This window comes from Monodon monoceros, unplaced genomic scaffold (genome assembly GCF_005190385.1).
Source record: "Monodon monoceros isolate NGI ecotype Baffin Bay Population unplaced genomic scaffold, NGI_Narwhal_1 Super_Scaffold_16, whole genome shotgun sequence".
NCBI lineage: Eukaryota > Metazoa > Chordata > Mammalia > Artiodactyla > Monodontidae > Monodon > Monodon monoceros.
This window is the reverse complement of record NW_021703772.1, coordinates 2,890,424-2,917,644: the sequence shown is the minus strand read 5'-3', so window position 1 is coordinate 2,917,644 and position 27,221 is coordinate 2,890,424. Positions and strand designations below refer to the sequence as shown.

At 44.8% G+C, this 27,221-nt stretch overlaps 2 protein-coding genes across 4 annotated transcripts in view; one reads left to right on the top strand and one right to left on the bottom strand.

Moving 5' to 3' along the window:
- Nucleotides 1–1,530: 1,530 nt before the first annotated feature.
- Nucleotides 1,531–27,221, bottom strand: part of ILKAP (ILK associated serine/threonine phosphatase) — a 29,063-nt gene continuing 3,372 nt past the window's right edge. Inside the window, exons 2-12 of one of the 3 annotated variants that reach the window (XM_029225325.1) lie at nt 21,454–21,663; nt 21,068–21,124; nt 17,744–17,863; nt 16,199–16,325; nt 14,694–14,800; nt 13,971–14,064; nt 13,598–13,685; nt 12,104–12,225; nt 5,235–5,354; nt 2,068–2,149; nt 1,534–1,809 (exon numbers count right to left, since the gene is read on the bottom strand). In XM_029225325.1, coding sequence (XP_029081158.1) covers nt 1,669–1,809; nt 2,068–2,149; nt 5,235–5,354; nt 12,104–12,225; nt 13,598–13,685; nt 13,971–14,064; nt 14,694–14,800; nt 16,199–16,325; nt 17,744–17,863; nt 21,068–21,124; nt 21,454–21,663 — 1,268 coding nt within the window. In that variant the 3' untranslated portion in view covers nt 1,534–1,668. Of the gene's footprint in view, nt 1,810–2,067; nt 2,150–5,234; nt 5,355–12,103; nt 12,226–13,597; nt 13,686–13,970; nt 14,065–14,693; nt 14,801–16,198; nt 16,326–17,743; nt 17,864–21,067; nt 21,125–21,453; nt 21,664–27,221 lie in introns of all 3 variants that reach the window. The other 2 variants (XM_029225327.1, XM_029225326.1) reach the window with 2 other exon arrangements.
- Nucleotides 22,498–25,585, top strand: LOC114896857 (heterogeneous nuclear ribonucleoprotein A1-like). Its single transcript, XM_029225328.1, is given in 2 exon segments — nt 22,498–23,296; nt 23,299–25,585. Coding segments are annotated over 2 exon segments (960 nt in total). The 5' UTR covers nt 22,498–22,872; the 3' UTR covers nt 23,835–25,585.

The window sequence follows — 27,221 nt, the reverse complement described above, 5'->3', positions numbered from 1 at the left end:
CATTTTCTCAATATGAGTGTGTCACACAGCAATTTATTGAAGTATTTATTGTATAATATTGTCAGGTGGAATATATATATATATATATATATACATATATATATATACACACATATATATATAAACTGACTTTTGAGAATTATTTTATGTGATTATACAAAATTATAGAAACAAAGGGCAGACCTTAAAATATAGAGTCTTAGTCATTTAGGCCAGGCTCACCAAGGACAGAGGAGTGAGCTCTGGGAGGGGAGGTGGAAGGATGTTTCCAGCCCACTGGGCCCTCAGACCCATGGAGAAGGTGGCAGGGAGAGCCCGTCCAGGGAAGCCCAGCACCAAGCCTCTCCCAGCTCTAGGACACTAGCGGTCTGGGGATTAGGGATACATGGTCAAAGACTGGTGCCTTGTTTGCTGTAAGAAAATGTTTATTGAATAAATTGTCCCACTTCCCAATTCTGAGACGCTGAGGTTCTTTCCTTCCGCGATGCCACACCGCGTCGTCCCAGTCCTCAGCAGGAGTGAAACCTGGCTCTTAACACTCTGGTGAAGGGTGTGCTGGAAACGCTCCCGAGGTACTTGTAGGGAGGCCGGTCCCACTGACAGAACTGACGAGGTGATAAGGCCATGTGCGCAGGCTGGGCAGGGCCAGCAAACATGACAAAACAGCTTCAAAAGCAAATTTTCAGAATCTTACATCATCCTGAGGCAGCATTTACACAGACCTAAAAGCTGCTTTACTGAGTAATTACAGCAATACCAATGGCCTGCTTTACATATAAATAAGGGCTTGAAAAGAATTTTAAAGTTTGTTTTTCTGAGTAGGCTCATCATGCATTTTTAACATCTTTGACGAAGTGTGATCGTGACCATCAACCTCAGCCCAGCACAGAACCAACTGAATGCACATTCCTAAGACTAAGACGGGAGGCTGGACTTGGCCACAGGGAACAGCAGCTTGACTACTCAAACCTGGAAAAGTACGCATTTTGCACCCGGCGGACCCAGACGTGAAACCCAGTAAACCCAGTCCTTCTTAGAGTCCCTCAGCCAGACTGCATCTGTCATCACAGAACTGGAAATAAGCAGAATCCCGTGGTGTTTCTGGAGGGCCCGTTGGGGGCACACTGCTCCACAGAGTGACCACCTCATCTTGTTCCCCTGGCTGAGCCTGGGATCATGCCGCATAACGTTTTGTAACCTTATTTTTGTATAGAAAGCTGAAAGCAGCCAGAGTGCTCCAGCAGCCCTGGGCTCTAGTCGTGGCCTGTCCAATGCAGTCGTTACCTCGATTTCCTCATTGTAAAATGCCACTTCCCCAAGCAGTTATCAGGAGGGTGAAACAGCACAGGAAAGGTGCGCATAAACCACAAAGCACTGCACAACGAGCAGCTTACTAAGGATGGGCCGTTATCACTGGCCAACCCAAGATGCCTATAATGGTTTTAACGAGGAGAGACCCAAAGCATATCCGAAAGCAAACGCAACCTCTGAAAGGTCAAGAGTTGCTCAAAATGTAATAAGATAACTCAAAAATCTAGAAAAAAAAAAAACGAAACCTTTATTTACAACCATGGGAATCCCACAGGAGTACACGAAACACATAATGTGCACAACACACAAAGTGAACATTGGAAGTGAACACCACGCTGCGCCCCGGCCCGCAGCACCTCAGTGCCCTATCCGCACCACCATCACGGTGACATTGTCCGCCGAGCCCCGCTGCACCGCCTTGTTGGCCAGCCTGTTGCAGGCGGCTTCGTAGCGGGCGTCCACGGCGGGCTTCCCTTCTCGGCTCTGGATCTTCTCATCCTACCGGGCAGGAAAGGGGCACTGGTGAGTGGGGACCCTGCACCCCATCACTCTCCTGAGACACCACTGCCACAAGGAAGAACTGCTCCCCAGTCCCCATCAGGGCGGGCAGGACAAACTGACGGGTGAGTCCCCGGGCTGGAGTTCCCACTCCCAACCACAGGGAACATGGGGGAGGAAGGGGGCTTCGGGACTTCTCCTCTAAAGCCCAAGTGCAGCTGGGACGACTGGCACCCTCTCCCTTGTGAGACTTCTTACCTCAAGGCAGGACAAGATGAAGTTCACGGCTTCTTCTGGGTTAAAGACCTTGAAGAGGCCATCACAGGCCAGCAAAATAAACCTACAACACAGAGAAAAATATAAATGGGTTTTAGCAGCAAACTTTATGAAATGGCCTGGCAGTGGAGGTAAAAATACTTGTCCAACTACTCAAAGGCTAAACATTTTTTAAAATCAATTTAACTTCTATGAGACAAAGGTTAAAACTACTTAAAAGTATTTGTAGGTGAAATGTTACACATCAAAATTGGGACTACTCTCTGTTCACCAAAAATTATGGATTAACCCAAACCCACTTCTTAGACAAACTCTAGGAAAATCACCAAATAAAATCCATCAGGTGTTATGGTAAGTACGTGCTAAATTTCTATCACCACATGCCTCGAGCCATTTCCCAAACATACTGTGTGGGCCAAAAGGTTCGTTCGGTTTTTTTCTGTAAGATGGCTCTGTAGCACTCAGTTGTCTTTAACATCATTCGAAACAATTTTGTTAGATTGTATGTGACAGCTGTCATATCAGCGTACATTTAAAACAAAGACTTATCGGGCTTCCCTGGTGGCGCAGTGGTTGAGAGTCTGCCTGCCGATGCAGGGGACACGGGTTCGTGCCCCGGTCCGGGAAGATCCCACATGCCTCGGAGCAGCTGGGCCCGTGAGCCATGGCCACTGAGCCTGCGCGTCCGGAGCCTGTGCTCTGCAACGGGAGAGGCCACAACAGTGACAGGCCCGTGTACCGCAAAAAAAAAAAAAAGACTTATCAAAATTGGTGAATTTTTGTGTAGCCGTTTTAATATTGAAGATGGGAGAGAAAAAAGCGCAACATTTTCAGCATATTATGATTATTTCAAGAAAGGTAAAAACGCAACTGAAGTGCAAAAAAAGATTTGTGCAGTGTATGGAGAAGGTGCTGTGACTGATCGAATGTGTCAAAAGTGGTCTGTGAAGTTTTGTGCTGGAGATTTCTCACTGGATGCCGCTCCATGGTCAGGTAGACCAGTTGAAGTAGTGATCAAATCAAGACATTAATTGAGAACAATCACCGTTATACCACGCAGGAGACAGCCGACACACTCGAAATATCCAAATCAAGCACTGAAAATCACCTGCACCAGCTTGGTTATGTTCATCGCTTTGATGTTTCGGTTCCACGTAAGTTAAGCGAAAAAAACTTTCTTGACCACATTTCCGCATGTGATTCTCTACTGAAATGTAATGAAAATGTTCCGTTTTTAAAACAAATCATGATGGGCAATAAAAAGTGACAATAATGTGGAACGGAAGAGATCGTGGGGCAAGCGAAATGAACCACCACCAACCACACCAAAGGCCGGTCTTCATCCAAAGAAGGTGATGTTGTGTATATGGTGGGATTGGAAGGGAGTCCTCTCATATGAGCTCCTTCTGGAAAACCAAACGATTAATTCCAACAAGTACTGCTCCCAATTACACCAACTGAAAGCAGCACTCGACGAAAAGTGTCCAGAATTAGTCAAGAGAAAACACATAATCTTCCAGCAGGATAACGCAAAACGGCATGTTTCTTTGATGACCAGGCAAAAGCTGTTACAGCTTGGCTGGGAAGTTTGATTCATCCACCGTATTCACCAGACATTGCACCTTCGGATTTCCATTTATTTCAGTCTTTACAAAATTCTCTCAATGGAAAAAAATGTCGATTCCCTGGATGACTGTAAAAGGCCCCTGGAACAGTTCTTTGCTCAAAAAGATAAAGAGTTTTGGGAAGATGGGATTGTGAAGTTGGCTGAAAAATGGCAGAAGGTAGTGGAACAAAAGGGTGAATACGTTCTTCAATAAAGTTCTTGGTGAAAATGAAAAATGTGTCTTTTATTTTTACTTAAAAAACCAAAGGCACTTTTTGGCCAACCCAATAAAACTGACAGTTTGTGGACTTAAGGAATGTTCTCAAGCACTCACTCCCCACGTGAAGGGAGAACCACCTTCCACTTTCACCATCTGAGAACAGGACTACCTCCCTTTCAAAGCCCCCTCTAGACTTCCCAAGGAAAGTCTTTCTGAACAATGATGGATGAGACGAGACAGTTCTGGTTCTCCTAGGACAGTTTCCCCACAGATCTAACACCCTTTTCTCCTCATTTTAATACCCAGGTCCTGGTTTTCCTCTTTTGACTGGGCATTCATTCAACACGTATCTACCAGGGCACAGGTCCAAGCAGGTGCTGGCCCCTTCCACTCATGTGACAGACCCTAAGCAACTGGCCATACAAACACACAACCATGATCCAAAGCAGAGGGAGCTCGAGCAGTACATACAACAGGGGGCCTGGTCTAATGTGGGGACAGACGAGACTCCCCTGAGGCATCATCTAGAAAACCAGAGGAGCTGGTGGAACCGTGTCCTAAGATGCTCACTCAGCAGGCGGGGGGCCGGGGTAAGGCTCCTCCCTCGCAGCACTGGCCTCCCCGGTCTCCTTCCACTGCTGCCTTAGTTCACCTCCCCCATCCGCACCCACAGCAAGGGCCAGTGCATCAGTTCCTAATTGGCCGCTGGGCTCCGTCCTACTCCAGCCTCCAACGCTGACTTGCTGAGGGCTTCTGGCACTAGGCATGGTGCCTCACCTTCAAGCAGCTCAGAATTAGGGGCTGGACAATTAAACAAGGGGTCTCTTTCTCAACCTAACTTGACTCTGCTTAAAAACCTCCCAGGATTCTCCACCAATTATGAGCTAAAATTCAAGCTCCTCAGCAAAGAATCCAGGGCCTTTACAATCTGTCCCCAGGTACCCTGCCATCACTTTCCTGACTCCCTATTATGGCATCTGCCTGGCCACATTTTCATCCTGTCCCTTGTGTCCGCTCTGCCAAAAAGCCCTTCTCTTTTCTCCAGCAAGGATGCCTCTCTCCCCCCACGGCCAAAGTCTCCCAGAGCACCCCACACTCTTAAGACACACTAGACTGGAACCGCCCATTCACAGGTGGTCCCCCCCCGGCAGACTGTGGACCCCACGAGAGCGGAAACGGCATTTTATTTATCCCTGCACCTCCAGGGCCTAGCACAGTGCCCGAGACATGGCTGCCCACCCCAGGTTCACTACACAAACTGGAAGAAATCAGAAGAGAAACAAAACCATGTGTGTGCACACCTGTGCCTCTGGGAGGTTTTACCTGTCGTTGGGGGTCAGCTGGCAGCGTCTGATATCTGGCACAGAAGTGACCCCACAGCGCTTGTACTGCCCATCCCCAATGGAGCGGGACACCTCCAGCACACCCAGGACACGCCCGTCCCTAAAATGAGGGGAAAAGCAAATTCAGATTCCATCTGACAGATCACGGGTCACAGTACTCAGAATCCGATCTTAAAATCAGAAAAACGGGATAGAGTAAAAGATGTAACCTGTGGAATCCACATCTCTTAGCCTCTAATACATAGCAGCGTCTGAGCATTTTTGTGCTGAGTCTTCTTTGTTCTAGGTCGTTCACACTCCTGCTGCCCCTGGCTCCTCAGCCCAACAGCACACTGATGGGGACAGCGCCCCCTCTAGCTGGCATATGGCAGCCCTGGGCCTAATCCATTGATTTGCCCAAAGCCCAGGGTCAAACTTGATCGGGTGGGGACCTGGCTTTGTTTTTATGTTAAAGCTTCTCACGTGATCCAACCATGTCACCAGAGTTAGGAATGGCTGGAACAGAGGGTATTTGTATTTCAGTCTAATCAGATTCGGAAAATACCTGGAAATGACTCTATTCCCAGATCTGGAAGCACGTTTTCTTTACACTGGGTATGAACATGATCTAACCTGACTTCAATACAAATGGCAGTGTTCTGCACAGCATTGCACTTCCACCCATTCTATTTTTAGATGAGGGATAGGGAGATGGGAAGGTGACCTATAAGAAGACTCCACATTGTAAGACAGAGTTCTGTCAGCAGGAGAAACAGTCCCTAGCCTGACACTCCCAAGGACAATTCTGGCGGTGTACTTGCTGTGTGACCTCGGGCAGCTGCAACCTCCCAAGCATCTAGACCCTCATGTGTAAAACCAGAACCCACGCTCGACAAGGTGCGTCAGAGCACTCAGCACACAGCAAAGCTGTGCGTGGAGGTGGACTGTCACCACGGGGCTCCCAAACGATGGAACAAGCTCTGGAGATGCTGTGTGATGGACACACATGGCCAGAAGCTGCTCGCCTGGGTCTGGGCTGCTGTCTCATAGAGTCAGAGCTCAGCCTGGCCCCTGGCCCTTCACTGTGCCCACAAAGTCGCCCTCACCCTCCCAGTGGTCACAGCTGAATCACCAGCAATGAAGACTTCTGCCGGTGTCTGTGAAGAGCTGAGCAGTCTTCTCAAGTGCAAACAGTAAAACGCGCAGCAAGAGGGGCCGAAGTGCACAGGGGCCGAGCTGAAGAGTGAAGTGGGGCGGGGGGCGGGATCCCTCAGCCTCAAGAGCGCCTTTGAGGAAGCAGCTCAAAGCACGAGCACCGCGAGAAGCCAACAAAGCGCTTCTTCAGGATCAAGGAACTGGGTGCCTGGTGCGCACCCAACCGCACCCCCAAGTCATAAACCCAGCTTGTTTCAATGAGATTGTGTGCAATGGCAGGTCCCAAAGCCCCAGTTACTACCAGCACAACTCAGTACACAAAATGTGGAACAATTCCTGAGTCTAATGAAGAAAAATGTGTGCGCCACAACACAGAAGCTGCCATTTCCATTCTTGTTTACTGAGCGAAGTTCTACACAGAGTGGAAATCTTACACTCACTCAACTACTGGAGTGACAGGAGAAAGCAACAACAGACAGAATCGCAGACCCAGGAAAAGCCACTTACACTTCAGAAACGGACACCGCAAGCTGGCTGTCACTCTGCCTGCACTCAGTGTCACGGGCTATCTAAGACGTGCGTGTGCAAACGCCAGTCAGCTCCAGAGGCCAGTGCCAACTCTAAGGCTGTGCATCACAAGAGCACGAAGCCACACCACCTGCCTTCATGGTCAGTGACAACTGGAACAGGACCACACCCGAAGAGGCCTGTCCGGAACCAGCCACGTGGATGTGTGGGCTCGCACTTTCCGGCACGCTCCAATCCCCCTCAGCAGAGCTCCTCCACACGCACCCGATACGCGGCCAGCTTCCTAAACGCACAATAGGAAGCTGCGTGCTCTGCAGCGGGTTCTCCCTCAACAAACGGCTGAAAACCCACTCTCCTCCCGCTACCCTCAAAGTTCTCCCCCAAGACCACCATGCTGAGGAGGGAGTGGGCTTTGAGGTCCACACTCACGACCCACGTGCCTCCCTCGGTACCAATCGTCCACAGGCCTGGCCTCCCGCCCTCAAGCGACTTTTGCTCCACGCTGCTTTGTCCCTCATCTCCTTCCCATCTGCCCAGCCGTCAGAGAACTGCTGTTCTATTGGTGGGAAAGTCGTTCAACAGAGTCCCCTGATCGTAGCTCTTTTTGCTGCCATTTTCTGTTCCGGTTCTCCCTTCGCAATCGGAGAGGGAGGCACTGGGACAGCCAATCTGGCTGTGAGGACAAGCCAGACCCTGCTTGAACTTCAGCAACTCTGGCAGGTGAGCGAATGCAGGGACTCGGTGGTCTCGCCGGGCTCAGAAAGCTGAGGCTGGGAGGTGGACGCTCCCTCCTCTTCTGACCATCCCAGGATTGCAGATGCCAAGATCCGGTGTATCAATACAATGCGTGCTACAGAGAAAACTGCAGGTATGATTCCAGAAGTGTTTCTTTTTGCCATCAAAGACCTGTACCAGCACAAGTACTGCAAATCTGACACTAAATGCTACATGTGCAAGCTTCCCTTCAGCTGTTCAGTTGCCTTCCTTGTAAAATAAACACAAAACTGTTTTCACCTCCTCCGAGGAAGCCACCTGAAGGAGCGTAACGCACTGCTGCATACAGTACACTACCTTCAGTGTAAGCAAGTAGGAAAATAAAAACACATACGCGGATTTGCTTACTTTTGTAAAAAGGAACACTGGAAAGAATCAGGAAATAAGGGTGAAGGGAACAGAGACGAAAGCATGTCTAACTGTGCCTTTTATTTAACTTAGATAATTAACCACGTAAACGTGGAGGGGTTTTCATTTTTAAAATTGTGGTAAAAATACATGTAACATAAAATTTAGCATCTTAACTACTTTTTTTTTTTAAATAAATTTATTTATTTATTTATTTTTGGCTGTGTTGGGTCTTCGTTTCTGTGCGAGGGCTTTCTCTAGTTGCGGTGAGCAGGGTCCACTCTTCATTGCGGTGCGCGGGCCTCTATCGCAGCCCCTCTTGTGGAGCACAGGCTCCAGACACGCAGGCTCAGCGTCCATGGCTCACGGGCCCAGCCGCTCCGCGGCATGTGGGATCTCCCTGGACCCTACATTGGCAGGCGGACTCTCAGCCACTGCGCCACCAGGGAAGCCCTGAACTACTTTTAAACGTACAGCTGAGTGGCATTAAGTACATTCACGTTGTTGTGCAACCATCACCACAATCCATCTCCAAAAACCTTCCCATCTTCCCAAACTGAACTCTGCGGCCATTAAACATTAACTCCCCCTCCCCCTCCCCCGACAACTCCCACCCTACTTTCTGTCCCGGTGATGATTCTGACCACTCAGGGACCTCATATAAGTGAAACCATACAGCAGTCACTCTTCTGTGACTAGCTTATTCTAACACTTAGCAAAATGTCCTCAAGGTTCATCCATGTGACAGGATTTCCTTCCTTGTTAAGGCTGAATAGTATTTCCACTGTATGGAGAAACCGTATTTTGTTCATCACTTCATCTGTGGATGGACACTTGGGTTGCTTCCACCTTTTGGTTCTTGTGAAAAATGCTGCTATGAACATGGGTGCACGCCTATCTCTTCAAATCCACTGCTTTGAATTTTGGGGGGTATATACCCAGGAGTGGAATTGCTAGATCATATGGTAGATCTATTTATTTTTTATTTTTAAATTTATTTTTTATTGAAGTACACTTGATTTACAATGTTGTGATGATAGATCTATTTTTAATTTGTGAGGAACTGCCAAACTATTTTCCACAGCAGATGCACCATTTTACATCCCCACCAGCAGGGAAAGCCCTGAAGTTGAAAGCAAAATGAAACTAATGATCATAATAGCCAGAGTGTAACAAAACCGCAGTGAAAATTATTATTCCATGTTTACACACAGTACTCCGTATATCCTCAGTGAAGCACAGACTAAGGATAAGAGAACCACAAGGAACTCAAATTCATTAATAGTGATACTGTTGATACTATGATTTCCAAGCTATTCTGGCAAATAAATATACTAATGTTGTTAGGAACCAAGATTTTCAGCATAAAAGAAGACACTACAAGTACTGAATCAAAGAATTTAAGAGAAAGCCCTATAAGTGTCCAATATGAATGAGAAATAGCAATCTAAGCTCACAGCTTAAAGAGAGAAAGAGAGAGAGAGAGAGAGAGAGAGAGAGTGTGTGTGTGTGTGTGTGTTTCCTGGCTCTGTCCAAGAACAGACGCAGAATTGATGAAGCTGCAGTTGAAACAAGCATCCCCAGCATATGGAGCTCAGTTTTAAGACAAAGGCAGAAGTGTCTGAAGCAAGCCAAAGCTCCCGCCCACTGGCCACAGATGAGGTCATGTGAGCAGCAAGAGCACGCTGCCTCTACAGCTAGAATCAGCGCCTCCAATACATAAAGCCACCTGCAGTGACTCATGGAGCAAGGAAAAGGGGATGGAGAGAAGCAGAGAAGGGAAAGAAAACACTAGTTTCCACAACTGTGGGTGGCTCTCACTCTGCAAATGGTGATTAAAGAATTCAACATTTACCCTGCTTTCAGGGAGAAACTATGGTTCATCCCCTATTGATGAAGGAAAGCCTTTCTTTATAGGATGCCTGTCAATACACGTAGAAGGAAGCACAGAAGTAGATGCTCATCTTTGCCATCCCTGGGAAATAAATGATTCATGCAAGGATCACTAAGGGATGCTAAAAGCGTCAGCTGAAAGGCTGGTGGGCCACCGTGTTCACGCGGTGCTCAAGTGTATCTCCCCGGATCATGGGCTGATTACACAGAATCACGTCCTTTCACTCTGGAGCCATCTGTTGTCACCACACGGTAGCCATGGTAGCCAGCATGGAATCAGTATCGCACCAGTGACCTTACATGGCTACTGAAGTGAGGGACTATCAAAAGTACATAGCATCCCCCATCAAATATTTTTGCTGAAAATGTCTTATCTGAATTTAAAGAAGCCTTTAGACCTAACTTCTAGTTTACAAGAAATACACACAAGCAACTTAAACAATACTATGAAAAAACAGCACTGGTGACCCTATACAAGTGCTGACTAGTGATGATCCAAGCCTAGTACAAGTGGAGACGATTCTACATGGAAAGATGTGAGTCCAAGGTAGATGCGAACACACCAGACCCTGGTTTCAAACAGAGACACTGTGGGGACAACTGGGGAAATATGAGTACAGACGGGATATTAGATAACCTAATACAACCTAAGGAATTATTATTTTCTTAAGTGTTATGTCTGCAACTAACTTTTAAATAGTTCAGCCAAACACACACATAAATAGACAAAGCAAAATGGCAAAATGTTAACTACTGAATCTAGGTGGTAGAGATTGAAATGTTTACTCTTTTAAAATGTTTTCTGCATGTTTGAAAATTTTAATAATAAAAGGAGGAGGGGGTGGTGGAAAAGAAAAAGCATGCCACCTCTGGCCTCAGGCAGGAGATGGGCCACAGCCTGGCCCTGCTGCTCAGGAACAGAAAGCCCCTGCTGTCTCTGAGCCTCCCACCCCGTTTCTCTAAATTGAGGGGCTCACCCTAAGCCCACACTGTTCTTAGCAAGTAGGGACTGGGAAACAGGAAGTAAATGCAATGCAGCTAATCTTACTTTCAGCCATAGGACTGCCAATGTCAAAATCTTTTCAAGGAGTTCAGGCAAAAGCAGCATTTTAAAGTTATAATAAAGGGCAGAAAAGGTGATGCTGACACTAACACTGGGGTCACATTCTCGGGCATTAACTTCCACAGCAGTCATGGGGGAGAAGTCAGGCACAGAGCACTGGCCAAGGTCTGAACCCAGCCTACAGTTCCGTCGACGCTCATGTAGACAGCCACAACCAAGACCCAAATCACCTTTGACTAACCCAGTTTTTTTAACCAACCCTAAGAATTCTAACTGCTCTCCAGAGACCTCCCTGCACCCCTGGCTAGAAACAGCCTGAAGCAATAATAAAAACTGCCCCAAATAAACAACAAGAGAAACTACACATCCAAGGACAAATAACTGCACTCTTATACTGATATATTACTTCTCCCTTATCTCCAACAGGAGACAAAATCCTCATGGGGTCAAACTGTAAGATGAACCAGAAAACACCTCTGATCAAATTCATAATGCAATGTCCTTAAAGTATAATTCTCCTAAAGTGCAGAAAAGACTTAAGCCCTCCTTCAGCTACCTGAGAGATGGCAGACGATAAACTAGAGCTGGCACACACTCTTTAAAGGCGTAAAGAGAGATGAACTGGAATTGCCACGGACGCAGCCAGGTAAGAGCGGCCCTCTGGGCTAGATAAGTTGTTCCCCAGGAAGACCAGAGGTGATCAGCACACACTACTTAATGTCTTACATTTACTGTCTTAACCACTTTAGATTTTCTCTCTGGAGAATTTGCCGAAAACTGTAGCTTACCGGGTTGTGACAAATGACAACTTTTATGAGAGTTACCAGGACCAGAGACAATGCTGCCAACGGTGAACTTGAATTTGAGACAGGTCTCCTTTTGCAAACGTAGGGAAGCATGTTTCTTGCATACATTTTTTGCTCCCACTTGGACACAGGTGAAATCCTACAACATTCGTTCACCTACTTCAACTTCACCAGGTTAGACCTCATACAGAGTCTCATTACGCTGAAGATTGCATGACACAGAACGTTCCACCCTCAGAGGTCTCAAGGTTGCTTTTACATAAGTGAACCCTCCTTCCCGAGTTCCCGTCACTCCCCGGTTACCTGACATTCCCTCCAGCCTTCTGTATTCTCATTCGTTCTTCATACTGGGTTGGATTATGCTCCTTGCTGAGGCTTAAGGCTGCATGTTTTTGACTCTCCTCATTGTAACGACACAGGATTGCCTGGGAAGATGGAGAGTACACTGGCTGTGAAATTTAATGAGCCCAGCACCTAAAGTTGACAGCTGAAGAGAAAGGCTAACAATGGAGTTTCAGATTCAGCCTCCTGCTGACAAACTTGAGGTCAGTGGATCCAGCATCAAAAGTACAAACAGCAAAGTGGTGTCACAAAAAAATTCAGGGAGAGAAGCCCCAGGGTTGGGTCTCAACTCTGGTGCAAACTCTGCTGGATAACCACAGCTCACTGCTCACCCTCACTAGGCCATTATCTTCTCACCTGTGACGTGAAAGGGAGGACCTAACAGGTACCAAGGCCCCTTTAGGCGTTACCATTCCAAGAGTTTACAATGGCAAAGACGAGGGCAGTTTGGTGGGCTGACCAAGTACCTCTCCGTGGGTTCCCGCCACCATGTTTACTGTGTGGTAACTTCCAGACAAACCTCTTATTCTACAGAGGAGGAAGCCGGAGGCCCAGGAGATAAGCATCGTGCCTAGAGTCAGAGAGCAAGGCCAGGACTCAAACTTGGGCCTGACTCCAAAGTCTCTCTTTTTTTGGCCAATTTTACTCATGTTGTTTTTTTAAGTCCTTTGATCTAAACACCTATGTACAAGAGACAGTCCACTAGACAGACCCACTAAAACATCACCAGAATATGAACTCCACTAGGGCAGGGCTGTCGTCTGTGATGCTACAGCTCCTAGCGCTCCATATTTATAGATCACCCTAAAAGCAACAGGGGTGGGAGCAGCTATTTCCACGTCTGAAGATGCTAGTAAGAGTGGGAAGGTCACTTTGTCCAGTGACTGCTGAACAAGCATGGAGAATGGCTGAAAAGCAAGCGGCAATGGAGGTGAACATCCGCTCCAGGCATCGGAGGTGGGAGGGACTGCAGAGACCCTGCAGAGCACCGCCCTCCAGCTCTGAGTCATTCCCCACAACTGGGACTGGGACACAGGATGTCACCAGTGGGAAATCATCGGGTTTCTCCCTCAGCCAGGTGTACTGGGCTCAACGGATATATGTCACATCATCTAGCACTTTCTAGCTACAGCTTTTGAGTTATTCATTCATTATGGCCTGAGGTCAGAAAAATGAAGATGAATATTTAAGGTACTTGCAGGCCAATTAAATTCCAACTCACGGCTCTGTACCTGACAGACAGGGTATAAGCCTTCTCAGAGAACAAACAGCCTCAAGCTTAGCTGCTGTTCCCTGACCCAGAACTTAAACCCTGCAGCAGAACCCCCTGCAGCAACCCCAATAGAAGATTCCAACCCAGCCATCATCACCGTAATCTTATCCAGCAAGTGCTTCTACAGCTCTTCTCCCATGTGACGTGCTGTTATCTAAACAGGTGGCTCCAGAGTCACATACCCGACTATCTCCGAGGTTGGCAATATAAAGAATGTTGTCTACAGCCAGAACACAGGTAGCAGTGGACCCATCTTTCCAGGCAGGCTTCCTGGGGGGAAACACATCAGAAATACAGTCACCACCAACATGCTAGCACTTTGATACTAATTTCCAGAGTTGAATGGGGAGTGTCTTATACTTTTTAAATGGATGGTTTCTTTGATACGTGCTTTTTTCTGTTCCAGATTTCGTTAAGTTGTGAGAGATTACTTGGTGCTAGGAACTTTTCAGACAGTGAGCATTAGCATTAAACTGCATTAGCAGGCCTGGAATGCATTTAGGAAAACAACACGCGCGCTCCACTCATGTGTCTTCATGTGGTTATTACACTTACTGGCTTGAAGCTTGCTTCAGGAATTCTTCATCAGTATGCTTGAAAGTGTCCAAGAGGCATCTTTTCACGGTTTTCTCTACACTGATTACATCTCCTATTACAGAAGGAACAAAAGAAAACAAACTCTTAAGGAAGGAAGATTATCCTCCCGCCACTGTCATTTTGTTTCTGTATTACGACCAAGAACAACCTGTACTTCCTCACCTTTAAGTACCATCTGCATTTGGTTTTAGTAGTCTCCCAAATACAAAGGCAAGACACTCACTTGTACCCAAAGACATTCCACGAGAGGGGCCAATCACTCAGAGACACGAGAAGTTCCATACTAGGCACACCTGCACGGCCACTGCACCTGCTCACCTCGGAGCCGCCTCCTCTCAGCCCTGCTCTTTTATTTTTTTTTTATTTTTATTTTTTGCAGTACGCGGGCCTCTTACTGTTGTGGCCTCTCCGGTTGTGTAGCACAGGCTCCGGACGAGCAGGCTCAGCGGCCATGGCTCACGGGCCCAGCCGCTCCGCGGCATGTGGGATCTCCCCGGACCGGGGCACGAACCCATGTCCCCTGCATTGGCAGGCAGACTCTCAACCACTGCGCCACCAGGGAAGCCCATCCCTGCTCTTTTAGAGTCACCAAGGACTCTGCTAAAGCCAGTGACATGTCACTGATCAGCACAAACAGCCAACACCAAGATGAACATGAACCGATTTAGCTCTCAGTCTCACCTTTAGGAAATTTCCTGATTAAGTTCTGATGCAAATTCTGTGCAGCAAATTTTGAGGCTCGAATTCCTCCATGTCCATCGAAAACAGCAAAATATGAAACCCGGGTACTAGAACAATGAACTGAGAGTCAGAGAGATTCTCACAGCAAAGACTACTCCTCTCCATAAAAGCTGTTAACTCTTAGACAGCGAACATTAACATTACCTGAGACAAACATTTAAGTAACTTCCGTGACATTTTTAAATTAAGAATTAAAAACTCACACTTGTTTTTAAAAATCAAGATCTATTAACCCTGATTTTTCACTAAACTAAAATTCAGAACTTTTTTCTATTTAAAGCAGATTTAGTTTCAAACACTAACACACAGATAAACAGTTACTGATCCAAGACGGTCAAAAATATCTGTAAGAGTTATAGCTGATTCACTTTGTTGTATAGCAGAAACTAACACAATATTGTAAAGCAATTATACTCCAATAAAGATATTAAAAAAATTATTTAAAAAAATCTATGAGAGACAGAATAGGTAATTTCAGGATTCTTGCTCAAACTCTGACCAATATAGAATTCTTAAAGCCTATCTTACTAGTCTTATTCCTATTCCCCTTTCAAGTTTTGCCAAAAAACATAAATAGAATAAATGTCATTAAAAAACTGTTTCAAGAAGGATAGAACAAAAATGCCTATGAGAAATGACATTTATTCTGCAGAGCTGCTCTTTTTTCGAACATTTTTGAAATTCCTTTTCAATTTGGGGCATCACAAGCCATGAAAAAATAAATTTCATGTGGTTGATAACTCAGAATCTTACAGCGTAGTATTTGCTAGTTATGGCTTAGTGTTCCTCAATTAAATCTATCCCGAAAATATCTACCCCCGTGGGGCTCTCCAGAAGCCCCTTTCCTGGGTTCAAAAACAACTCCAAAGCATATTCCTGCTCTTGGTGAGCAATGGCTTTTCCTCCATGCCTTTTCCTTCATTTTAGTTTGTACAACTGCAGGAAATCTTCTTGATGCCATTTCTGCTTTTTTGTTCTCTTTCTGGGCCCTCACTATATGCACTAGCTCTCCCGGATCACCATTCACCTCTGTCTGTAATTAGCAGCTTCTACCTCTATCTCCTGGGTCAAAGAATAAGAATACTATCTGTCAGAACCTCTTCAGGTACTGGTGGAAAGCACACACCCCAAGACCCAAAATAGGGAGAGTCATTTCCCAATTGGCAGGGTTTCTCAAGTTCAGCAGGACAATTGTTGTAGGGCTAACCCGTGCACTATAGGATAACATCCTGGCCTCCACTCACCATATGCCAGTAGTACATCCCCCACTGTGACAACCAAAAATGTCCCTGGGGGGTAAAACCAACCCCAGCTGAGAACTACTGATGTTGAACCAAGCAGCTCAAGAAATATGTCTTTCTAAATAACACAACTGGATACAGCCCAAAGTTCCCATCAGAACAGAGACTTTTATGCCATCAGGCTGCTGGAGCACAGACACTCACATGAGGGAGGAGGGGGGCCTACACTCCTCGGTGATGTCATTCAGGATGACATGGGCGTCCTGCATCTCCTCCCGCTCACCCTTCCGCTCAGCTACATAGCCTTTCAAACCAAAGATCACCGAAGAGCCTAAGAAAAAGAGAGCAAAAAGCCAATACAAAACTGTGCCCTTCTCTCCAGAAGCCCTAGTCCCAGAGCAAATGAGAGGGAGCTATGGCTGTTGTACTCGGCAGTGCCCTAATGCTGCAAACAAATAAGCTGCACCCCTCCAGGCGCCTCCCGGGCAGCAAGTCTGTTACAGGACTCAGGCCGCTGTTGGACAGGGCCGGTTTCTGCAAGGCTGAGCAGTGGAAAGGAGACAGCAGACGACAGCAAGTTAGTACAGAATGGCTTCTCTTGCGAGGGCATTAAGTCAAAGCACCAGAGCAAGGAATGTGCTGTCATCCCACAGAAGTGGGACTTGAACTGGGGCAAGGAATTCTGTGCAAATCTAGTCTGTCAATAATTTAATAAGGACAAAAAAATTTCTAGTTTAGAGGAATGCAAGCAAGTAGAGTTTATCCCTAATGCCCTGTTGGATACACTGGAAATATATATTTCCATGCTTGAGGCTGGAAGAATTTGAACAAATGGTAAGATCAGCTGCTTTTACTTTAACTGAGGAAGGAAAAAGGAGTTCACTGGAGGCGCAGAAATTTCTCTTTAATGGCTGGTTTAAGCTTTTTCTGACACCTAGAGCCATAGAAGTGATAGAATGAGCGCTTTCTGAAGAGCGGCTGGTGGCAGGCACAGTGCTCTCCAGGCTCAAGGCAGTGACAAGCCAAGCTGAGCGCACGTCTTCACAGCAGAGGCGGAGCAGGTCCTCTCACGCCTCCACGGCAGCCTACAGCCTCTGCCTTGAGATCACTTATGGCACAAGACAAAGTGGCCGGTGCAATAAGTGAAAATCCACAGTTTTTCTCTTTAGCTGATACTTTTCATTTCTTCCCCACTCACTGTGACATGTTACAAAGTTGACTACAAATTTCAATTGCTTTTTCCAGCCTCAGGCTGTCTCTTGGGACCTGCCTACTGAGCTATTCACAGAATTCCAAGTGCTAACCAACAGGCTGGGGACAAGGAACTGGGGGGCCAATAAGCTAAACACTCACTGCCGGAGGCTAAGTAAGAACTACCTGTGGTTTTTAACCCTTGAAGGACAAATGCAGGTTTCCTATCTGACCAAAGGTAACAGATGTACATGGAGACCAAAGAGAGAGAGGAAGCAAAAGTAAACTTGGAAATCCGTTTGCAAATAAGAAACCCTATCCACTTCTTAAATACAGACATTAAAAGGAAGTATTGGGTTGGCCAAAAAGGTCATTCAGTTAATGAATACATTATTCAATAAACTTCTTGGTGAAAATGAAAAATATCTTTTATTTTTACTTAAAACCGAACGAACTTTTTGGCCAATCCAATATCGTCGGAAAGCTGAGCTTGTTTTTTGCTCTGGGTTGTTTTACAATATGAAGTCTAATACATTTGTTTTCAAACTGTCTGAAAACCTTTACAAACTTTCTTTTCCACAAGCTCTTCACTGCCATTCTTCTCTTCTTCAGAGGTTTTTCTCTTTGCTCCTTTCCCTTCATTCTTTACCACCTGGGATATCGAAGTGTCAAGAGAACCTGGAAATATAAAGTCAAAGCCAGACAGAAACACAGCTGTAGACGGTAAGAGTCCCTAGCAGACCAGGCTCCCTCCCAGCCCTCAGAGACAAAAGACATTTGAGAGAGGCCTGGCAGAGAGAGAGGCACAGCAGTCACGGCTATGACTTTGAGGGGTGGGGCAGTGCCTGGGCACCCACAGTGGGAGACCACAAATTAAGATCCAGGCCCTGCTCAGACTGGCATAAGAGGACATGCAAGAGAGGCTTCTCAGTGGTAAAAATACACATTCATATCTTGGGGCTATGGCACATATATGATGTTTTACATCCAAAAGCCCTTACTTATAATTTATGTTTCCCAAATCTGCAAAGTGAAACGTCCTGAACCAGTTCAAAAGAGTAACAAGTGTAGGGCTTCCCTGGTGGCGCAGTGGTTGAGAGTCCAACTGCCGATGCAGGGGACACGGGTTCGTGCCCCGGTCCGGGAAGATCCCACATGCCGCGGAGCGGCTGGGCCCGTGAGCCATGGCCGCTGAGCCTGCGCGTCCGGAGCCTGTGCTCCGCAATGGGAGAGGCCACAGCGGTGAGAGGCCCGCGTACCGCAAAAAAAAAAAAAAAAGAGTAACAAGTGCCAAAAAAGGCTTAAAATAAACATCAGGCTTTAAGAACTGTATGTATCCTGAAAGGCAAAATAGGACTGCTGAAGCCATTCCCACTTGCAAAGGGACGAATTTGTATTCAAAGCCAGAGCTAAGAGCACCTGCAGTGTGTATGCATTTTGGAACAACAGAAGTCTAGTTTCAAATCTCAGTTCTGCCACTTCCAAGGGGTGTGCCCTTAAGGCAAGTTACTTAACCTTTCAGCCTCAGTTTCTTCACCTGTAATAGGGCGAATACTGTCCTCTCAGGGGCTTGTTTGAAAACTGCTGGGGAGAAGGTATGTAAAGCATTCATCACAGTGCCTGGTCCATCAAGTATCCAATAAATGGCCCTAAGTATTCTCTGCATTTAGGTATAAAAGCATGCAACCATTTATTATTTATTCAACTATTCTTTGCCAGACATTTCTGAGTACTGAGAAAAAAAAGGAAAGAAATGTCCCTGCCTGCAAGAAGGGTCAATTACTTGCAAAGGACAGATTTCTGCAACAGTATAACACACACATCCCACCCCACATAGTAAGGCAAATTAACTGGGACAATGTCACGGATTCCCCAAAGGTCTCTTCATTAGCCTCCTGTCACTTACTGTTTGTGTTCCAGTTTTCCCAATGTGTATGTAAAAGAATCTTCCTTTCTTTTAAATTGAAAAACAGAGAAATGTTTTAAACTGTCATTGACTTCTAAGTGAATCACATTGTCATCAGAGAATGCGGTCTACATATGAAGCTGATTCTTTACTGGGACTTACTTTATGGCCTAGAATGCAGTCAATTTTTGTAAATGGCTCTTGCCTGCTTGAGAAGAAAGATATGTCTTCTCAAGAAAGCCTAAATACTGCATACAAGATTGGATTCTATATCCAAAAAAATCAAGCTTGTTAACAATGGTGTTGACGTCTTCTAAGTCGCTACTAGTTTATTGCCTTTTGCCCTGTGGATAACTAAGATGTAACTATGCTGAATCTTCCTTTTTTAAATTAAATCTGTTCAGAGCCCTAGTTGCACACGTTAACTTTCATTTTAACTAAGTGCACTGTCTTTATTGGGAAGGTTTTAGGGTAGATTGTATGAGAATGCTGTAATTTTTTGGTATGGATACATAGCCTGAAAACCTGAGACTTCTTATGTAAGACGATTGTGATACTTTTTCTAAATATAGGAATGATACCTAATTTAATCCATACTTTCTAGACTAATTCCAATGAATTTATGGTAAAGAATTAATAATACAAAGAATATACCTGAAAAGCAGCAAGTGTTCTATTTGACAACATAAGGAAGGTTTTTTACACTAGAGGATAACTGCACATGAAAAAGGACAGCCTGCATCCCCACTGTCCCCCACCATTGCCCTACCTTCCCCCTCCCTTTGGGGGAATTCCATGTGAGAAGTTCTCAGTTAGTGGAATAATACATTCGTCATATATGACAACCTAGAAGAATCGGCTCTATTTTCCCCTTCTGTGTAATTGGGACATAAAAGGAAAAGTTAAACATTTACAGGAACAGATAGAGCCAATGTTAATAGGCTTGACAAAAATGAAACCAAATCAATAAAAAGAATCTTGAGAACATAAAAGGACTGACTGGAAAATAATTAACTAAGGTCTTGAATGTCAAGAATTCAAATTCCTGCACATGGTCTATACCAGTCAGTAAAGCAGTGTCATTCTGACTTCATTTTCTTAAAATCAAAATTCTTTTTAATGTAAGTGGCATAAAACAAATGACTTATTTATCAGGAAACTGAAAATATTTTAACTGTACTTCATATATTCAGACACTTCTGCTGGATACATTTGGGTCTGTCAGGAATATAACAAGGCAAAACCAGAATGACAGACTGAGATTTTCTTTTAAACGTTAATAACAGGGACTTCCCTGGTGGCGCAGTGGTTGAGAATCTGCCTGCTAATACAGGGGACATGGGTTTGAGCTCTGGTCTGGGAAGATCCCACATGCCGCGGAGCAACCAGGCCCGTGAGCCACAACTACTGAGCCTGTGCGTCTGGAGCCTGTGCTCCGCAACAGAGAGGCCGCAATAGTGAGAGGCCTGCGCACCGCGATGAAGAGTGGCCCCTGCTTGCCACAACTAAAGAAAGCCCTTGCACAGAAACGAAGACCCAACACAGCCAAAACTAAATTAATTAATTAAGTTAAAAAAAAAAAACGTTAATAACAAAGATCAAAGTAAATTTCTGGACTCTTCACTTCTTAAAAGTCAGTTGCAAGAAGTAAAAAATAATCACCAAAAAGTGATGTAGCATTTAAGCATCTTTTTGCTCCCACCTAATGGTATCTATTTAGGGTTTTTTTTTTGTGGGAACTTAGTTCCCCAACCAGGGATCAAACCTTGGCCCCAGCAGTGAAAGCACTGAGTCCTAACCACTGGACTGCCAAGAAATTCCCGGTATCTATTCAGTTTTAATAAACCTTATGTTGTATTATGATTTAATATCATCCTAAGGCTTGTTACAAGCTATAAATAAATAAATTTTACGTAAGGGTAAAACAGTGCATATTATTTCCACCAGCACGTTGGACATTTTTGCCTACCACTTACCTGAATCACCACTGCTGGCTGGTGGGAGATCATCAAAAAGCAAAGGTCCCCCCGATCCTGAAACACAGCAGAACACTGAGTGAGCCCACAAAACCAGGAGGAGGCTTAAGTTTCAGAATCCATCCCACCAGGACACCTACACAGGTCATTGAAATAAACTCAAAACTCTTGTGTCAATCCAGTGGCAACTCATACAGTGCTAAATAATGTCTTGAACCTATTTTATTTTAAAGTCCTATCATTTCAAAGGAAACAAAAAAATCTGCCTTAAAGAGTTAAATCTTATTCCAGCTAGTATATTAAACACTCAAATGAACCAGAGAAAACTGCTCAACGCTTTTATGCAGTTTCTCAGGGCTAGCGACTAGCGGATTTTTCTGCCTTACCTGATGCCATGGATTCAAAACTTAAGACAGTCCAACACCTAAAACATCTGTGTGTTGAAAATGGGGGAAAGGGAAAAAGATTGAGACAACTACAATCCCAGGATGACATGTTGACACACACCTGGGAGAGCCTGAAGACTGTACCTGAGTCAGTACTGCTGGCCGGAGGGAGATCATCAAAGAGCAGAGATCCTTTCTGAGCTTCTTTCCCTAGAACACGGAACACCTGCTTAGAGAGCATTTGGTCATTGGCCAGATGGGATTCAAAGGGGGACATCTTTAAGTTTGCCATTAAATTCAAATCTTCTCCCCCCTGCTGGACAAAGCTTATTTTTTAAAAATATTTTCTTGACAGCCATTTAATACGGACATTTGTTTCCAAAAAGTTACAGTCAACATATAATACAAGCAATGAAAGATGACCCAACAGGCGTTTTAAGGGCTATTGGGTGTTTTGAGGGAAACAAGCATTTTTTTTGATAATTTCACTATTGAACAAATATTTTAAAATCTTTCTTTAAAAGTGAATCCTGGGAAGAAAAAACTGACTCTAGAGCAAAACAGTAATTCTATCTTGGTACCTCAATACAGAACTTCAGAAATAAAGGGACTCTTCAAAGATCTACAGGTCTTAAAAATCCTATTTCAGTACCATTCTGAATTAACCACCAGGGAGAATCTTAAGCACACGGAGCACAGAGATGGTGAGAGGCCTGAGGGAAGCCAATCTGCCTTAACAGCACAGTGCCCAACTCAATAAATATCTACGAAGAAAACGAGGGATTTCAGATACTCCAAGGTAAACTCAGGAGAAAGCCAGGAAACTTTCTATCTAAAAACCTAAAGATTGGGCTTCCCTGGTGGCGCAGTGGTTGAGAGTCCGCCTGCCGATGTAGGGGACACAGGTTCGTGCCCTGGTCCGGGAAGATCCCACATGCCGCGGAGCGGCTGGGCCCATGAGCCACAGCCACTGAGCCTGTGCGTCTGGAGCCTGTGCTCCGCAACGGGAGAGGCCACAACAGTGAGAGGCCCGCGTACCGGAAAAACAAAAAACAAAAAAACCTAAAGATTTACCTACCAAAAGTACTTATCTGAAATATTTTATACTCAATTATCCCTTTCCACATAAAATGTAACCATTATTCCTTCTCCAGCTTTCCCCAAAATTTCTATTGAAGCTATGAAATACATGAACTGGCCCACAGGAACGTGGGGGAAACAGAGGGCTAAAGATGAAGGTGTGGACATCCACGTCCTATGAAGTTCAACACACTGATCTTTCTCCTCTGAGTTCAAGTACAGAAATGTACTCATTTAAAAACCAATTCAGAGATACGTTCGGTAGATTACTCCTTTCTGCTCATGGACGCTGCAGAGTAAGCATCGTTGACATCTCCCCTCCGCCCCTCCACTGCCGTCATGTCTAAGTCAGAGTCACCCAAAGAGCCCGAACAGCTGCAGAAGCTCTTCATCGGAGGTTTGAGCTTTGAAACAACCGATGACAGTCTGAGGAGCCATTCTGAGCAGTGGGGAACGCTCACAGATTGTGTGGTAATGAGGGATCCAAACACCAAACGCTCCAGAGGCTTCGGGTTTGTCACATATGCCACTGTGGAGGAGGTGGGTGCGGCCATGAATGCAAGGCCACACGAGGTAGATGGAAGAGTTGGGGAACCAAAGAGGGCCGTCTCAAGAGAAGATTCTCAAAGACCTGGTGCCCACTTAACTGTGAAAAAGATTTTTGTTGGTGGCATTAAAGAAGACACTGAAGAACATCATCTAAGAGATTATTTTGAACAGTACGGGAAAATTGAAGTGTTTGAAATCATGACTGATCGAGGCAGTGTAAAAAGAGAGGCTTTGCTTTCGTAACCTTTGATGACCATGACTCTGTAGACAAGATTCTCATTCAGAAATACCACACTGTGAATGGCCACAACTATGAAGTAAGGAAAGCCCTATCTAAGCAAGAGATGGCTAGTTCCTCATCCAGCCAAAGAGGTCGAAGTGGTTCTGGAAACTTTGGTGGTGGTCGTGGAGGGGGTTTTGGTGGGAATGACAACTTTGGTCGTGGAGGAGACTTCAGTGGCCGAGGTGGCTTTGGTGGCAGCCGCGGTGGTGGTGGATATGGTGGCAGTGGGGATGGCTATAATGGATTTGGTCATGATGGAAGCAATTTTGGAGATGGTGGAAGCTACAATGATTTTGGCAGTTACAACAATCAATCTTCAAATTTTGGACCCATGAAAGGAGGAAACTTTGGAGGCAGAAGTTCTGGCCCCTATGGCGGTGGAGGCCAATACTTTGCTAAACCCCGAAGCCAAGGTGGCTGTGGTGGTTCCAGCAGCAGCAGCAGCTACGGCAGTGGCAGGAGGTTTTGATTACTGCCAGGAAACAAAGCTTAGCAGGAGAGGAGAGCCAGAGCAGTGACAGGGAAGCTACAGGTTACAACAGATCTGTGAACTCAGCCAAGCACAGTGGTGGCAGGGCCTAGCTGCTACAAAGAAGACATGTTTTAGACAATACTCATGTGTATGGGCAAAAAAACTCGAGGACTGTATTTGTGACTGTATAACAGGTTATTTTAGTTTCTGTTCTGTGGAAAGTGTAAAGCATTCCAACAAAGCATTTTAATGTAGATTTTTTTTTTTTTTTTGCACCCATGCTGTTGATTGCTAAACGTAATAGTCTGATCATGACGCTGAATAAATGTGTCCTTTTTTTAAATGTACTGTGTAAAGTTAGTCTACTCTGAAGCCATTTTGGTAAACTACCCCAACAGTGTGAAGTTAGTATTCCTTCAAGGTGATGCCAGGTTCCATTCAAAATTTATTTACAACCTGCTTTGGTGGAGAAGCTACTGTCTTCCGAAACCTTGGTGTAGTTGAACTGACAGTTACTGCGTTGTGACCTGGAGTTCACCGTGAAAAGGGTCACCCAAGCCAAGTCATGGAGTTTTTTGATTATTAATATATGATTATGGCACATCCTATGCAATACATCTAAATTGGATTATGGTACCAGATATAGATGGGAATGAAGCTTGTGTATCATCCACTATCAAGTGTAATAAATAAACAATTTAATACCCTCTTAAAAAAAACAAAAGTAAAAACCAATTCAATGTGTATGCTCTAAAAGTTTCATCCATATTGTCTTTTTGCCTAGAAATGAGCTGGGTATCAATTTTACTTTTTTAAAAAAGTAAAAATTTTAATTAAAATTTATAAACTCCAAGAAAGGAAATTTCTTCAGGAGTCTTTAGGTCAGAAGTACATTAAATACCTGGTAATTCCTAATTTAACAAAAAGTAACTCTTCTGCTTTATACCCCTAATGCAAATGGGAAATGTCGACTCCATAAATTACATTTTTATCCCTTAGGATTACCCTAAAGACATTAAGTAATTACAAATACTTTCATTTTTCTCACAAGTGACATAAAGACTCTGTGGGGAGTATCCAAAAAACAGCATTAGGAGGACACTAAAAGGCATTTAGGATAACCATTTACTCACTGTATTAATCCTCCTACAAGAATTGCTAATATTCTAGCAAGCCACTTCCAAGGGAAACTCAAACTGTATTGGTCTAAGCATCAACATGCCCATTCCAACAGACTCAAAACTGAATGGGATGACCCAGAACAATCACACTGGATTCAGCGGGGCCAGAGCACCAGACATCTTGGGAGAGGGGGACATTATAGGGAGGAGGCCAACTTGAGGACAATCAACCCTTCTACTTACGCAGGGTCCGATTTTAATTTTTGAATTAAACTACCCATCTAAATCAGGTCTTTCCAAATCCAATGTCCAATGGGGCAAAGTCCTCTTTTACCCAGGTATTAATACATTTTCGGTCCTGGCAAGCATTCCTCATAATAGAGTTTCCAGCTTAGCACTAGCCTGGCCTCTCTCCTTTGGCGACAACTCAGTCTAAGTCAGTTCCTCAAACCTACCACCAGCCCCAGAGAAGGGCTCATCTTCCCATGCTGAACAGAATGAGCCTCTCCTCTCCTCTGTCACTCTGGAATACTCTGAGTGGTATTTCAATTAAACACAATGAGATCATCTCATATTTTTGTTGGCCACAACTGAAAATGGCTTATATAAATGATAATTAACGCTCGCTGCCTGCCAGGAACTATTCTAGTGCTCTACGAATTTTAATGGATTTAATCCTTACAATAATCTTATGAGGTGGGTACTATTATTATTGTAACTTACTGATAAGAAAACTGAGGCACTTAGGTTAAATAACTGTTCAAGAGAGCGCCAGTGAGGAGTGGAGATCCAAACCCAGGCAGCCTGCTTTCCCAGCCCATGCTCTTGGCGACATGCTACACTGCCCCCACCCCACACTGTTCTAGGAACTTCACAAGGATCATCTCATTTAACCCTTACACAACCCCACAAGGAGAATCCCGAGGCCCTGTAAGATCTCTGGGACACCTTTTTGCACCATCGAAAGGGTCAGAGTTAGAATAGCTTGCATCTGGATTCTTTAACAACAATCTGTAGGTCACAGATGCTATAAAGGGAACTTCCGGTTAGCCAGAACCTTACACTGTTTTGGATAAATAGTAATTTAAAGTATTTGGGGCTGCAATCATTGGACCAAGTGTGACCTTGACCCTAAACTTTGGAAGAGGCCCCTGAGTTCTAAATATAAGAACTCTCATAAAGAAAGAAACAAGACAGAAAACAAGTTTTCCACTACAGATAATCTTATCTAGATTGTTGGTTTGTTTTTAAAGTTACGTACATTCTGAAGCTAAGTCTACTGAAAGTTACATACTATGCTGAGAAAAATACTCTTGGGCTGATTATATTCAGATTAGCTATAAGTTGCTACGTACAGTAAAGCAACAAGCTTTTAAATATTTTGCCTAAATTGCTTCTTATACCTAGATTTTCTTTTCAACTACAAATGTGACACAGTTGACCTCCTCATCCGAGGATGTGGAACCTGTGGATACGGAGGGCCATTGTACTAGGCCATTTTATTGATATATAAGGGACTTGAGCATCCTCGGATTTTGGTATCCGAAGGGGATCCTGGAACCAATCCCCCACAGATACTGAGGGACTACTGTACATGTTTTCCAAATACCACAGACGTTTTAGAAAAAGGCCCCGCCTCACCGCCACCGTAACAGTTTATTGTATACTTTCCACTTTCCTTTATGCTCGTGAACTTGTGTATGTGCATTTTAATTTTTAAAAGGTAGAAGTATACTACACACAACACTCTACATACATCATTATTCATGTAAGCCATCACACTGGGTCTAACGATTCGCTTCAACAGCCGCACACTATTCTCTATGGAAAGCACTGCCACTCACTTGGTCTGGTTCCCTTACTGATGGGCACGCAGCATGATTCTGGTTTTTTACATGACAAATAATGCCACAATAAACAACCCTAGACTTATATCCTTATTTTATCTGCTAACTGCTGGTCAAAGGGTAAATAAATAAATCTGACAAATGCCAAAATTTGTTCCAAAAAAAGTTGTGGTAACTTTCACCCCCAACACGCTTTATGAGAATATCCATTTCTCTACACCCTCATTACCATCTTGCCAATTTTTAAATCTGATGGGTGAAAAATATGGCACATCAGTGATTTGCTATTCCTTTCCAGTGACGGAGGAAGCTCTGGTTGATGGGTCATTTGCATTTCTTCCTCTATAAACTGTCAGGACACATCCTTTGACCATTTTTCTAACGGGTCATCTCTTTTTCTTATTAATTCATCTGCG